General features: G+C 43.5%; 1 protein-coding gene across 1 annotated transcript in view; it reads left to right on the forward strand.

Annotated features, from left to right (window-relative positions):
- Positions 1-2,041, forward strand: part of LOC148102128 (NACHT, LRR and PYD domains-containing protein 3-like) — a 32,454-nt gene extending 30,413 nt beyond the window's left edge. The window contains exons 11-12 of the mRNA XM_087843542.1: positions 645-691; positions 840-2,041. Of these exons, the coding sequence (XP_087699668.1) occupies positions 645-691; positions 840-1,393 (601 nt within the window). The 3' untranslated portion in view covers positions 1,394-2,041. The remainder of the gene's footprint in view (positions 1-644; positions 692-839) is intronic.
- The last annotated feature ends 14,741 nt before the right edge of the window (positions 2,042-16,782 follow it).

A 16,782-nucleotide genomic window follows, 5' to 3' on the forward strand; every position in this document is an offset into this window, starting at 1 on the left:
GACGAGAGCGACTGAGGTCAAGTGAAGGAACGGCGCTGTCACAGTTCTCTCCCTCATGAATTGTCTGGTTCCAGCGGTGGGTCTGTGCTAGACGACCCATCACCAGCTTTTTCCAGCTTTTTCCACTGGTTACCAGTACGTGGTAGAATCCACTTCCACATCTGGTTGTTTGTCTTTAAATCTCTGAATGGATTGGCTCCATCTTATCTCTCTTTAACAAAATAATCCAAGTCGAGCCCTCAGGTCTGCAGATAAGTAGCTTCTGACCAGAACTAGACGTAAAAACAGAGGTGAGCTTTATCGATCGCTGCAGCCAAACTCTGGAACAGTCGCCCTTCACATCAGGTCGTCACCAACACTCGACATTTTTAAAACCCGGTTGGAAACACATTTGTACTCTGTAGCTTTCAATTCTGATGAGTCTTTATAGTAATTACTGTGTATGTTTCCTATTTTCTCTCTACTCTGTGCAGCACTTTGGCTCAACCTGTTTTTAAATGTGCTGATAAATAAATGTAGATTTCTTTGAATAAAACAGTGGAGCCGAGCTTTGAGCTCAGTGTGTAACAGTGTGTGTATGAGAGCCATGTAATGTCCATGTGTGCATGCTGACTGTGCTGCTCTGACCCCCCTCCTCCTTTCAGGGTGGAGCCTGCTGGAGTCCGATGGTTGAGACCAGGTCTGAGGAAGTGTAAGTGTGTTTTTAATGGGATTCATGAAAACAAAGCAGCACACATTCAACCATCTTCATCATGTCAGGAGTCATCATCAAAGTGTCAATCAATGAACAGATGATGGATCAATAACTGCAGCTGGATTGTGTTTGTTCTCTCCATCAGATTCCTGTCAACTCACAATCGACACAAACACAGTGAACACAAACCTCCAACTGTCTGACAACAACAGGAAGGTGACACATGTGGAGGAGGTTCAGTCATATCCTGATCATCCAGACAGATTTGATGGTTGGGAACAGCTGCTGTGTAGAACTGGTCTGACTGGTCGCTGTTACTGGGAGGTCGAGTGGAGAGGAGACGTTTATATATCAGTGAGTTACAGAAGAATCAGTAGGAAAGGAGGCAGTTATGACTGTGTGTTTGGATGGAATGATCAGTCCTGGAGTCTGTTCTGCTCTGATGATGGTCCTCGTTATGTCAGGCACAATAACAGACAGACATCCATCTCCTCCTCCTCCTCTTCCTCCTCCTCCTCCTCCTCCTCTGTCTCTAACAGAGCAGCAGTGTATGTGGACTGTCCTGCTGGCACTCTGTCCTTCTACAGAGTCTCCTCTGACACTCTGATCCACCTCCACACCTTCAACACCACATTCACTCAAACTCTTTATCCTGGGTTTAATGTCTGGTCTCCTGGTTCCTCAGTGTCCCTGTGCTGAGTGGGGTGTAAAGAGTGTCTCCTGTTACAGAAACACTCTGACTGTTGAACAGATAGTTCAGTCTGTACATGTCTGTCTCTTTCACTCACAAACACGTTTTCAGATTCATGGATTCAATCAGTTGATGTTTGAAACTCTTCTAAATGATTCCTTGTAAACTTCTTCCTCTTCAGTCACAAACAAACAGGAAGTGATGTCACATGTGTTCCTGTCCACACAGCAGAATGAGTCTATTGCTGACAGTGATGTACAAACAGAGTGAGCATTTCTGAGGCCCAAAATAAACTGAGTAGTTCACTGAATGAACAATGGACTGTGAGCTCAGTTCCTTCATCATTAGTATGGATTATATATGTATATGTATTATATTAGTATCATATATATCAGGTGCTGCTGGTTTCAGTCATTGTGCAAATGTGCTGTTTGTAAGGTTGTAAAGCTGCAGTCAGCTGAGACTGAAGAAGTCACCTGATCAGTGAGCAAACGTTTCTGAAAACGTCCAGATGAACAGAATCAACCTTTTGGGATCAGCCAGCAATGCAGCATCATTGTTGTTCAGGTTCAGAGGTTTGCAGGAATGAACTGATGACCAGAAACAGCTGCAAAGTCCAATAAAATACCAGCTGGAGTTCAGCTGCATTTGAAGAAGTCAAAGAAAAGTAAGGATGGCAAAGGGCGATGTTTTCTTCCAAAGAACTGAAAACATGGTCGACGCCTCATTAGAAGAATAATCTGGACATTTGTGAGGAACTCTAAACAAGAAAGCAACACAAGAAAGCAACGTCAAACAGATCCAACAGACAGTTTCATGACTGGAAGTGTTGAGTGTAAAAATGCTACATTGCATTATTGCATCCTCTCACCACAGGAGGTGCTGTTGGCACCACTGATTGCTGATCAGCTGTTCTCTGATGATCTGATTGATACTGTGAATAACGGGACTCACTGAACTCTGTGACACAGTGAAGATTACAGAGTTTAACTTCAACATCTGACTGACGTCACACAGACAGAAGGATGAACCAGTGAGGCACAGAACACAGTTACTGGAGATACTGGATCAGCTCCATGTGAACCTCTGATGGAGAAGCTGCTGAGCCAGAGAAACATCAGGACATGACAGCAGCTGCACTTATCTAACAACATGTAGCAGAGCTGATCTATGTTAGAGGATCTATCACAGCAGCTGAAGCCAAAGTCCAACACTGGATACCAGCTGAGCCTGTGCTGAGTGTAGTGTTACAGGAAAAGGGCAGAAACACTGACACTGGTAGCTCACAGTGATGCTGACTGGGGCACAGAGCTGAATGATGCAGCATCAGGACACTGTTTCAGTCTGACTGACAGAGAAACCTGTAGCTGTATCTACATGTGAGGCAGAGGCTACACAAGCAGCTTTCTATGTTTCACAGTGACTGAGATCTTCAGTGGGGGTGGACATGCTCCTGTACAGACCTCTGAGGAGAACCAAGGTGCAGTCAAAGAGTCCAGTCTGTCCTCACAGATGTGAACATGTGGTTTCATCAGGTCTGCTGTCAGCTAGCAGGCTCACATCAGAATCACTGTTCCTGAAAAACACAGTCTGTGTGACATCATCAGTCAGCTGATCGTCCCAGATCTGAATGGTTTCTGTCTCTACTGAGGAAGTCAGAGAATATCACTGAGGTGTGGATCAGGTCTGAGTGAGCTGTGGAGGGACAGCTTTAAACAGTCCACAGGTCTCACGTCCTGCTCAGTCTGGTAGCAGATACCTCGTATTGTTCCAGATGTGCTGACATCACCACCAGCAGCAGCACAGCTGTGTGATACGATGAATCTCAGTTATTGATCCAACACACAGTAAATACAAAGATCAGGATTTCTGAGAGTAATCATTATGAGTCTGAACACATGATCACTGAATGTTCGTCTCCACAATAATAAGCTAACACAACCAAACACAGCTTTCAGCTCTTATTTTGAAACTGGCTTATTTAGAGAGCTGTGATGTGAGTGTGCCTGGCTCTGAGGCACTTGGGTCAGCCTCTGTTGTTTAGAAGTGTTACAGACTGTGAATGACACAGACCTGTCAGTTTTCATGTTTGTCTGTAACACAGCTCAGGGGCTCCATGCTGAACGCATCCATCCAGTGTTATTGATCCAGGACTAATACCAGCATTGGGATCAATACTACAATACACAATCACATGTGTCCACGTGATGTATTTGACCAGCTTTATTAATTAATGATCAATCAACTTATTTACTGCATCTGAGTCCAGCTTCATTTAAATGATCAACCCATGAAAATGACATCAGTCCTACAGAAGCACTTAATGCTAACAGGAAGTCATTGATTAAGGTGGAATAACACAGAGACACAACCACTCACAGTTAACCTGACCCCACTAACTGCATGTGTTGGGACTGTGGGAGGAAGCCGGAGTACCGGAGAGGACGCACACAAACACGGGAGAACATGAAGCTCAGCACTGAAACAAAGATGGTGGATTTGACCTCAGGACCAGGCGCGTAATTTCCAGGGGGGTTATGGGGGTCATGACCCCCCAATAATCAGATCCAGCCAATATAATTTCATCATTCCAGTTTATAAAATTATGAATTATCATGAATTTCTTTAATCATTTCAATTATTATCAGCAAAATATTTTCATGTTTAATCATCTAGTAATGTAACCCCGCCTCCTCCGCCGCGTACTTGGTATTACCCAACCAGCTTTCTCTACCAAACCTTCACTGTTTGCTGTGTTTGTTAGCACAGTCGCTGGTGCCAGAGACGGTCAGTGTCTTCAGTCTGAGGGTTTGAAGTTTCCATGTCTGTGTGATGTGAAGGCTGCTGGTTAAACTGGGACTCACTGTTTAAAGCACTGAGTGCTCATAGAGAGATGCTCCATGAGTCCCAGTACAGACTACAAACATGGTGGAAACTTAGCTTTGATATCCACACACTCTGCACGTCTGTGAGTAACTGTGATGAAGATGTGCAGAGATCTGTGTACAAACAGGAGAAAGACTGTAAAGACTCTGTGCTTCTAACAGCCTCTGTTAACATATGTGAGGCTGTTTGTTGTTGTTGCCATGGAGCTTTTCACTGTTTGGGTCAGCAGGTCAGGTGATCAGGTTTGTTCTGTGAAAGCTGGACGATGGTTCAGTGTCAGGGTTTGTTTGCATTCATCAATAAATATCTAAATAAATCAAAGACTCCATGTTTGTTCTTTCATCATGTGACCTCTGCTCATCCATCTCTGTGTGTATCAGGATACATTTAGTTCATAATACACAGAAAAATCAGAGTTATTACCTGTAATAAATGTGAAAGTAAAGATTCCTGCAGTGATAACCAGGCAGGACTGAAACACATCCAAGCTGTCACCACGGTAACAGCACCGTCCATCCACAGGTGATGGGAGGAGCAAAAAGAGGGACTTTCACCATACATACATACACCACAGTTGACAGGTAACCCTATTGGAGTCGCCATAGTAACTAGAGATGGCACGATACCACTTTTTTATGTCCGATACCGATATCATGAATTTGGATATCTGCCGATACCGATATGAATCCGATATAGTGTTTTTAATCAATAAAACTGTTTTTAATATCTTGCTGCTTTTTGTATAAGTTCATACTCAAGTTTAAAAAAACCAACAACACTAAAGCTATTCTGTTATACCTGTATTTAAAAAAATATTTCATAGTTCAGCAACACTGATCAATCTAATAAACTTAAACCTGCACCATCCTTCCTATTCTGGTATTTTAAAGAGTACTTAGCAGAAATATTAAGCAACCTAACTAATAGGGTTCCAACTCCCAGCAACAAAAAATAAATAAAAATAGGGAACCACCCCTCATGCTCCACCTCATGATGCTTAATCGACGTAATCAACTTTAATTTGATTTAGTGTGAAAAAAATGCACAGAAATAAATTATTTTTCAAGAATAATTAAATAGATTCAACATCTTTCTTCAACAGAACTGCAGACTGCACAGATGGTTCCCAAAGGAAAAAGTACTATAGCTTACTACGGTATATTAGACTTAACAGTTGCTATACACAGTAATGGACTTCTATATATTTTACATCAAATTAAAACTTTGGGTGTAAGATTCAGATAATTATTTATTAAAAGCTCGACATTTTAAATGAGAATAAGAAAGAAAAGTATGTCTTTGAGCCCCCTTTTCCCTGTTCATGCCCTATCGGCCCCCCTGGCTAAACTTTGCTAGATCCGCCCCTGCACAGTTACGTCAGCTGTAGAAAAAGATCCTGGTGTAGAAATAATATTAAATAAATTCTAACAACAGCTGATCAAGCTTAAACGTGCTGCTGTTGTTCAGCCGCTGGTTTCCTCTTTCTGGTGAGAAGTGAGACAAAAACAAACAAGAGAGACGATCAGCTGATCATTGATCAGTTTATGATTGAAGTAGCAGCAGGAGAGAGAGAGAGAGAGAGAGAGAGAGAGGCAGTCGCTCCATATATCGGTTGCTAAGCTTAAGGTGGGAATGCTTTACAGACATTCAGAGATGAACTTACACACTTGCTTTACTTCTCTCTGGGAAAACTTCCTCGGAGATGAAATGCCGGGTTGTTAGCGAGGCTCAAAATGCTCAACCAGCACGCCACAGCCGCTCTATCACGTGATGCACACTGTTCCGACGTGCTAAGGTTATGAGGCGAATTACGGCGTGTCGCAAGTTTTGTGAGGTGCTTTCGTGATATTTAATGGATCGATTACATTTTTTATTTCTCTCCGATATCCGATCCAGTAATTTAGGTCAGTATCAGACCGATACCGATACGTAATATCAGATCGGTCCATCTCTAGTAAATAGTGCACATTCATACAGTGCAGACCAGCAGCGGCTCACATATTTTGTGCTCTAAGAACAAACCAAAACCAGCGAGTGATGTCACAGTGATTGTGTCCATCTTTCATATACAGTCTGTGGATATATCATGGTTTTAATGCCTCTGACAGCTTGTCATGAAATACAATGTAATTAACGTGGTTTTGTTTTAGAGGACTGAGGGACCTCCAGGGTCAAGAGGGTTGCTTTTTATTTTTATAAAGAGTCACACGGTGCTCGGGTGCTTGAACATCTTTTCATTTTCACCAAAGCCCTCTGTTGGTTTGAGCTCAGTCTAAATGTGTTTGTGGTTTTCCGTTTGACCCCTGAAAGAAAAATTAAACTTCCTATCGCCGAGCTAATTTGCTTCATAAGGACTCTGCCGGGGATGCAATTTCAACAAAGAACAGTGGCCTTTCAGAAAAACACAAAGCATTTACATGGGGACCGAGCCCCCTCCCGGTGACCCCCGTTGATCCCAGTCAGGTTGTTTTGCAGCTGAGCTCTAATGAAACTCTGAGTCTATTTTGGTTTGTGCGACATGAAAACATTCGGGTGCCTCGGGCTGCACGCTGATCACAGTTCACAGGTTTTAAACAAGCGAGAACACGAAGACGACAAGTGTTTCCTGTCATCGGAGATTTACGCATCTGAGAGTGGAAACAGGATCAAACAATCAAATGTGTCTGTGCAAACGAGCTGAAAGCACACGAAAGGATCCCAGACCGGCCCCGTCTCTCAAAGTGATCAACACGAAAGCTCGTGAAGTTTCATTTGAGGTCACGCAGGTTACATTTTCTTTGAAACTACTGATTATGTGTCAAATTCAGAACTATTGCTGCAATATGACCCAAATAATACATTTATTCTGTATTTAATGAGATTACAGTGGTATCACTGTGAGATCTGGCTGTTATAATAAGGGAAAAGTTCATGGAGTTATCAGTCATCGCTGTACTTGAAAGGAGAGATGGCCCAGCCAGATTTATTGTAATAAAATGCATGGACAGCAACATGAGCCCACAGTTTTATGTCTCTATTGTTTTATAGTTTGATTTGCCAAAGATGAGAGCTTCCAGTTTTCTGCAGACTGCACAACCTGACTGTGGAAGTCTGTTTCTGCCACCGAAATATGAAGTTGATAATAGTTTTGTGTTATTTTCTCACAAGTTGGAGTCAATAAGTGGAGATAATAACCTGTTAAGTTTTGAATCATGATGATCTCTGTCAGTGCCTGCATAAAAATCTCAACTGTAGCTCAACACAACACAACCAAGTGCAGCACAATGAAAACACTGACCCTGGGTTTAACGAGGACCAGAATGATCCAGAACAGAGTCAACGACTAATTAAATCTGACGGGTAATTAAATACAAAAACACACGCAGAGTTCATTTTTCATGTGCTGCAGCCTCATGGAGATATAAAGTCAGAGCAACTATACGTTACTCTTAGTGCGCATTTTAAATTTCTTTAATTATCCCTTTATCATCCAACCAGAGCCAGAGAGGAGTCTACCCCACCTACCACAGGGCGAGAGGCGGGGTACACCCAGGACAGGTCACCACTGAAGTACCATCAAATCAAATGAAAACATCCCTACAATAACTCTGCAGGGCTGTTTGAAGGACTTTTACGTTGCTCCATTGCTGCACTTCAAACTTGTCCTCAGAGCAAACATCAAATTCTCTTTCAAACTCTGAGGCTCTGGAAGTCTCCTGCATACTCGTAGAATAAGACGACGGCACAGAAGCCAACCAAAGTGCTGCTGTGCATGTGGTCAGCACTGACATGGACTACAGATTTAGAATATTTTCACTCCCTCACCTTCCCCAGACAGTTCTAATGTTACGCTCTTTAAATGCCATCAGACTTTGGCAGGACGGAGTCTGGAGGAGCCTCATGGAAGAGAGGAGCTCTGTCTCTTTGGCTGCATCCACACGTACACGGGTGTTTTTGAAAACACAGAGTTTCCGTTTTTGTTTTTGTTTTTTTAAAAATCCCATCCACACATGCAGTTTTGAAAAATATCTCCGTCCACATGTTAACGCCAAAAACAAAGTCAAACACTGTCGAGAACATGCCAAATTCTAACTGTGTAGAAACTTTGGCCAATCAGAAGTCTAGAATCCTGGGAGGGAAAGACTAAATAGGGTTTTGTGCCGCTGAAAAGGTTAAATACTTGTTGTTGTGTTTTTCTGGGATGGCAGCTAATTTTGTGTTGCTTTTCCGATGCCTTCATCATTTCAAATGTTAATAACCAAAAACTGTATTTTGGCTGGTGTAGACTCACAACTTAGGAATCAATAAAACACATATAGCAGGCATAAATTTAATGTTTTTAAATTTTATTTATTCAAAACCGTCGACGACGTTGGCAGATAGATTAACAGCAGCAGTATTTTGTCTCCATTGTAGAAATTAATCTCATGTAACCAATAACGTGGCGCAAAACGTGACATCCAAAAAGGTGTACACCTTTGATGTGGCGTGACTAAATCTGCTTTTTCCTCGTACACACGTAAACGCAAAAAATAAGTTTTCAAAAATCTCAGTTTTCAGTTAAAACGCCGTTTACGTGTGGACGAAAGGCGCAAACGCTCAGAATAATCTGCGTGTTCAAAAATCCCGGTGTACGTGTGGGCGTGGCCTTACTCAGCTTTGATGCTGCGAACGTGTTCACTGAATAAAATGAAGCAACCGGTCAAGGCAGGAGTGGCAGAGCAACCCTTATATTCAGTTTCTTCTATTTAAAAAATACTCAGTTACAGCGCACGCTTAAACAGATGATCTTGGTAGGTCGGATAAACCTGTCTCCTCTCAGCAAGAAGGTCCTGGGTTTGAATCCATGTCTGATTCTCTCCTGGTACCCTGACATCCTCCCACAGTTTAACTGCTTCTTGCCTAATAACAGCTGGGATAGGATTACACACACACACACAGTCCTGTTTTCATATCTCCGTGGGGACATTGATGTAATGCTTTACCTAACCCTAAAAACTGAATGCCTGACCCTAACCCTCAGCCCTAAACCGAACCATAACGTAATTGTACCCCTGACACTAAAACACCATGTTTAGTCTCAAAAACGCCTTCAAACTCTTGGGGACGCTCATTTTGTCCACACAAGTAGAGTCACATTCCAGTTTCTGTAAACATGGTGCAAACACACACACGACCCTGAGCTGAAAAGATGGATGGATGTGTAAAATCCATATTGCTGCTGTTCACAGCAGGACTTTGTTTAGCTTCTGTTCCAGTATTCCTGAATTGGCTTCTCCAAACCGGCAGCCTGCTGTTACTATCAGCTGTGGGAAATCTACAAACTTATTACAAAATATCAGAACTAAGACTTTTATTTTTGACGGGTGGAGTCTCAGCTTCAGGGTGTTGATGGGCACAGCCATCGTTACCACAGCTGGAGTTGGTAAACGCCGAGCTGTGAGAGGACAGAGATGGAGACATTTAACTATTTAACAGGAGATACGTTACGACTAATAGACGACTGCTGTTTAAATGATGTCTTTGCAGCCCTTATGCTACATGTTACACAACTTTTCTTCATGCCAACAAGACTGAGGTGCCACATAGTTGACACATACAACTGATTATGATGCATATTTTACTATTGCTATGTTCACATCATCTCCTTTATTATTGAAAGCCTGGAGATACTCTGACTTGTGCATGGCTGATGTGAAGTATGATTAGTACTACATGACTTACACCATCAACAACAGAGGCAATGAAAGCTTTGTTGTTAACAGGTTGTTGGTAAAGTCAAATGTCTAATTCTACACTTGTGTTGGGTAAAGTTATTCTCACTGCAGCAGATTTATATCTGTGGTTTCACAGGGCGTGATGTGGAGCTCAGCGCTGAGGTGCAGTTCTCCTTGGAGACCGGCATGCTGGCTGAAAATATTATCATGCTTCCAAAACATGGTACTTTCAGCTTTTATTTTGAAAGAAACCAAACTTGAAAACTAATCCCCTTATTCCTCTTTTTCTTTGTTCTTCAGAGGAGTGTCACCTGGACTAACTCAGGGCTATTCTAGGGCCTTTGTTATTATTTGACTCCATAGAAATAAAACTGAATTGAATCAAACAAAAACTCCCAAACAGCTAAAACACTTTGCTTTATTCTCTTTTTTGACAAATACGTTGAAGTCCATCCATAACAACACAGCTGAGATCTCCTTTTTAATCAAGTGTTTACATCCTTTGTACAGATCTGTATACAAAACAATCATTTATGTCCCACAGAAGTCTAGTTACACGTAACTATACAAGAACTCGTAAATGAAAGAAACATAAAACACATGATCACAGGTGATAACAAAAAAGAGAAAGAATTCATGTGTTAGTGATGTTTTTGCAGCCTAATGGCTCATGTTGGAGAAACAAACTGAGGTACGTGGAAAGTTCACATACACAAGTGGGCGTGAGCGCACACACAGAGAGAAAAACACAACTGAACCATCTGGTGTGTTTGCTGTTTCTGCTTTCATCATTTCTGCTGCTTTGTCAGGCTGGGGTCTCTCAGTGACGTGGTTGAGGTGAAGTATGACGAGTCTGCCCTGATTCAGTCCATCGAGACAAAGGGGAAAGAAAGCTGTTGTTAACAAACTCTATGGTGATGTGGCATTTAGCTCTGATTCTACGCTCTGCTGAATCCTTTGAACCTGTTCTGCTGATCAGTAAAGCTCTTCGTGCTGCAGCAGGTTGACCTCATCTGTTTTCACAGGTGTGGACCTCAGCGCTGAGGTGCAGGAGAGTTTCATTCAGTTCTCCCTGCAAACCAGCATCCAGCCTGGAAATACTGTCATCTTTCCCAGAAATGGTGCTCTTATCTCAGAGAAGAAGTTTGATGTAAATAACTGCAATCAACAGTGATGTTCTGCACAGATCACTTTTCCATTTTGCTCTCTAGATGAGTCCCAGCTGCCTGACCTTGTGTCCAGGTGATCGTCTCACTGAGGAGCTTTTGTTCTGAAAATCTCACGTCCATCACCTGTTTCCTTTTTACTTTACTATCTCTGCTCTTTCTTTATTAACAATGCTCATAATATCACAAAATTAGATTAATCACTTGCATGCTGTTATCCACCTGCTGTTATAACCAAACAAATAAAAAGGATGAAAAGCCTAAAATCCTTTGATTTATTACATCTTGAAACAAATATGAGTGCATCCCTAACAGCACAGCTGAGACCTTTGTTTTAATCAAGCCTTTGTATCTACACACTTGTAAAGATTCATATACAAAAAATAATATAATTAAATGAATATAAAATACAAGATGACCAAAAAATGCAGCCATGTTGTGAGTTTGCATCTAAAAACATGCATGTTTCCCTTTGTACAGGCAGATTTACAGCAGACAAAGCAACACGGTGATAGACTTTGACCGCTGCAAAAACAAAATACCCACCAAGTCTGAAGTAGATCAGAGGAACTGTTGACAGACAGACAGACAGACAGACAAACACACAGATGCTTGATTCATTAGTGTGATAAAATATTCTTCTTTAACAGCATCACTTCATGTGTTTGTTTTCCAGGAATAAAGGTCTATTTAAACTGGACGTCTCCTCAGCATCACTAGTGGTGTCATGGTTTCAAAGCTGTGCAGAAAGAATCTGAGGGATGATACTGAGGTGACCAAAGTTACAAACACATCCAGCTGTACTGGAAATGTTTGCAGAGCTCCAAACTCTTTGGCTTTCTGTAGAGCAAGTATGGAAGAAGTACCTGAGCTAACTTCAATTTAGACTATATGTGGAAAAATGCCGCTTCCCAAAGTTTCCTACAAGTATCCAGTTTATATTTAGAGAAGCGAAGGCTCTTTATCCTGACAACTATTCCCTGGTGGATCCCTGTCCTGTGACAGTAGCAAAGAATGTGTATCAGTATCATCAAAGCCACTTCACTAACCAGTTTTTAAAGCTAGCAGATGGACTGAAGTGCCAGCACCTCTGTCTGCTGTATACAGAAGGTTCTCTGATTAAGCACACAGCAGATGCTGCACTACAGCAGTAGCAGCAGTTCAGCTTCAGTTTGGTTCAATGCCCTTTTTGACCGATGAAACAGCAGAAAATGAAACATTTCAACACCCGTTTGTTAGCGTGAGCTTTTCTGCTGTTTTTCATCATTTCACAGGTGAAATAAAATCATAGTACATTTACTTCCTGTAGGAGTGATCATGTCCAGCCTGACTGAGACCATGTATTACTTATGAGGAAAGCCAACTTTGAGATTCCTAATCAGTCAGCTTTGGAAAAAACTGTGTGAACAAAGCTTTTCACTCTGAGGATGCTCCATCCTGCACAGATAATAAACCTCTTACATGAAGGGCTTTCAAGCAGTTTTTAGACAAATGGGGGTAAAAGAGATGTTAAAAGCTTAAAAGAGAAACTACATTTTCTGAGAACTGTCTGACGTTCACCTCTCACACAGTGGATACAGTCCTGCCGCTGCAGGAATAATCTTTGTGTTTATGAAACTGTCCATCTTGTCCAAGATGGCGGCGCGCGAACAACGCGAGGCTCAGTGTCTCTCCAGAATCTGCTATTTAGCGGTTTTTTATCTACTTTTGACCGGATTATTCATCCAGAATTGCTGTGCGTTGCTGACCTACAGCAGACAAGAGCTTCTGGACATCTGGACTCATAACTCCAACAGTTTTATCGCCTATCTCCGACTCATCCCAGAGATCTCCAAAACACCGGAGGCTGCCCATTCTCCCCAGCCGGGCGGAAGTGCACGCAGACGGCGCCGAGATCGTAAACAAAGGCGAGGTAGGCGCGGAGGGCTACGGGCTAAGCTAAAGCTAACACCACACCGGTTGCCTTTACCCAGTATTTTCCTCGCCAATGTCCGTTCTCTGGCAAACAAAATGGATGAGATACGGCTCTCCATCACTAACAACAGACGAATTATGGACTCAAATGTCATGTTTTTCACCGAAACATGGTTGAACAACAGCTGCCCGGACAATGCTATCGAGTTAGCAGGACGCCACACACACCGAGCCGACAGGCTAGCAGATGACTCCGGCAAGACCAGAGGTGGAGGTTTGTGCATTTATATTAACAATGCTTGGTGCATGAACTCCACTACTACTGAGAGTCACTGCTCACCTAATGCGGAGTTTTTAATGGTCAGATGCAGACCTTATTATCTCCCCAGAGAACTCACTTCGATCATACTCACTGCAGTGTATATACCCCCCGACGCTAATGCTAGGTTGGCCATGAAGGAACTTTCTGCAGCCATTAACAAACACCAGAATAAACACCCCGAGGCTGCTTTTATTGTTGCTGGCGACTTCAACCACACCAACTTAAAGACAGTCCTCCCCAGATTCCACCAACATGTCTCCTGCCAAACCAGAGGAGACAAGACTTTAGACCATGTGTATTCCAACCTGGCTGGAGCCTACAAAGCAACACCCCTCCCCCACATTGGACAATCGGACCATCTCTCCCTGTTCCTCACACCTCGGTATTCACCACTCATCCAACGTGTGAAACCTGCTGTGAGGACAATTAAAGTGTGGCTAGAGGGGACAGACGCAGTGCTCCAGGACAGATTTAAAAACACAGACTGGAATATGTTCACCCACACAGACCTGGACCAGTACGCCTCATCTGTACTGGATTACATCTCCAAAACCACAGACAGCGTCACCACCCAGAAACGGATCACCATGTACCCCAACCAGAAGCCTTGGATGAACCGGGATGTTCATCTCCTCCTGAAGGCCCGCAACACTGCCTTTAGGTCAGGAGATGCACACGCCTACAGTACAGCCAGGGCTAATCTAAAGAAGGGCATCAAAAAAGCCAAACACCACTACAAAAAGAAGGTAGAAGAACACTTCTCCAACTCCAACCCCCGACGCATGTGGCAAGGACTCCAGACCATTACAGACTACAGGACCACCAAACCCTCCCCCGCATCCTCTGATGTCTCCTTCCTCAACGAGCTCAACAACTTTTATGCTCGTTTTGAGCGAGGGAATCCAACAACCACAACCAAAACAGACATGACGCCAGACCACCAACCTCTGACTCTCTCCCCCACCGATGTAGGAGCGGTGCTGAGCAGGATCAATGTCCACAAGGCTGCAGGTCCTGATGGCATCCCCGGGCGTGTTCTCAGAGCGTGTTCTGGGGAGCTTGCAGGAGTGCTCGCAGACATATTCAACCTGTCCTTGGCCCACGCTGTGGTACCGGCCTGCTTCAAATCCACCTCCATCGTCCCGATACCCAAAAACTCCAACCCATCTTGCCTCAATGACTACCGCCCAGTAGCACTCACCCCCATCATCACTAAGTGCTTAGAGCAGCTGGTCCTAGCACACTTCAAATCCTGTCTCCCCCCCACCCTGGACCCCCACCAATTCGCATACCGCCAGAACAGGAGCACAGAGGATGCAGTCTCCATCGCACTGCACTCTGTCCTCTCACACCTGGACAACAACAACACATACGCCAGAATGCTGTTTATAGACTTCAGTTCAGCATTCAATACAATCCACCCCTCACAACTCATCAGAAAACTGACAGACCTGGGCATCAGTCCCCTCATCTGCAAATGGTTACTGGACTTCCTGACCAACCGCCCCCAACATGTCCGGCTGGATAACCACTGCTCATCTACAATCACAATGAACACCGGTGTACCACAAGGCTGTGTGATGAGCCCTTTCCTCTACTCCCTCTTCACCCACGACTGCAGACCTGCTGATGGTTCCAACACCATCATTAAGTTTGCAGATGACACCACGGTGATTGGCCTCATCAGTGACAACGATGAGGCCGCCTACAGGGAGGAGGTGGATCATCTGGCTGAGTGGTGCGACACAAACAACCTGCTGCTTAACACAGAGAAGACCAAGGAGCTCATCGTGGACTACAGGAGGAATGCTGACCCACATCCACCCATCCACATTAAGGGGACGGCTGTGGAGCGTGTGAGCAGCTTCAAGTTCCTGGGAGTCCACATCACCGAGGATCTCATCTGGACGACCAACTGCTCCAAGCTGGTCAAGAAGGCTCACCAGCGCCTCTTCTTCTTGAGGACTCTGAGGAAAAACCACCTGTCCTCAGACATCCTGGTGAACTTCTATCGCTGTACCATCGAGAGCATCCTGACCAACTGTATAACAGTCTGGTACGGGAACTGCTCTGCCTCGGACCGGAAGGCGTTGCAGAGGGTCGTGAAAACTGCCCAGCGCATCGCCGGAGCACCACTTCCTGCCATAAAGGACATCTACAGGAAGCGGTGTCTGAAAAGGGCTGGGAAAATCATCAGAGACCCCAGTCACCCATCACATGGACTCTTCACCCTCCTGCCCTCTGGGAGGCGCTACAGGAGCCTCCGGACTAAGACCACCAGGTACCGGAACAGCTTCTTCCCCACAGCTGTCAGACTCCTGAACTCTGCCTCCTGACATCTGACCCACGTTAAACTCATGGACTGGACATACACACACCCACAACCACCTACACACACACAATGGACAACCGTACCCTCAAACACACAATAATAACATGGACTTAACCACCACTCACAATCACTAGCACTTTATAGCCTCTGTAGAAATTATCCACATATCTCACTTATCTTAACTGCACTACTGTATAGTTCTGTGTAAATAATCATACGATAATTTTTAATCCTACAATCCTACAACTGTTTATAACTTGCATAGTTCACATTTCTGTATAACTGTATATCTCAGATTTCTGTATAGTTTTTTTTATTTCATATTTATATCCTGTTCATAGCCTGTACATAGCTGTACATAGCTTGTACTCACTACAGCCTGTACATACTTATAGTTATAGAATATTCATAACATACTTCATACCGTGTACATTATAACATACCATAATAGACCCATTTCTGTAACATACTTACATATCTATATTATTGCTAATATATATTGTAATATATCTATATCACTAAAGCACTTCTGGATGGATGCAAACTGCATTTCGTTGCCCTGTACCTGTGCATGTGCAATGACAATAAAGTTGAATTCTATTCTATTCTATTCTATTCTATTCTATTCTATGTGTTTGCAGAAAATGTCACATGTTCAAAGCCATCCCAGCACCTGGGGTTTGTATACATGCAGCTGTTGGTGGGGAGATCATCTCACTCTTCTATATAAAGAGTCACCAGGCAGCAGATCTTCATCTGTGATCTCCTCCATCATCATGTTTTCACTCTTCAGCAGCTATGGCTTCACTTCGCGCCCTTCTGGGAGTCGTACTGCGCTCCTTCATGGTTTCTGCTTAAGTGGTGCTTGACTGGAGTTTGCTCTAATTTCAAGTGGTTTGCTGTCACAAAGCCAACAGGAAGTCCGGCCATGGTTGAGCCAACTGAAGATGGGTTTGAAGGTGTTGTCCTCATTTCCTCTGAGTGCGAGAGGACAGACAAAGCAAACACCATTTGGACAGCATTAAAATATTTACACTGATGATTAATGTTATGTCTTTGCACCTGTAGCGATACATGTTGG

The sequence above is a fragment of the Neolamprologus brichardi genome, chromosome 7 (assembly GCF_056152115.1).
Source record: "Neolamprologus brichardi isolate AB-2024 chromosome 7, ASM5615211v1, whole genome shotgun sequence".
NCBI classification, from domain to species: Eukaryota; Metazoa; Chordata; class Actinopteri; order Cichliformes; family Cichlidae; genus Neolamprologus; species Neolamprologus brichardi.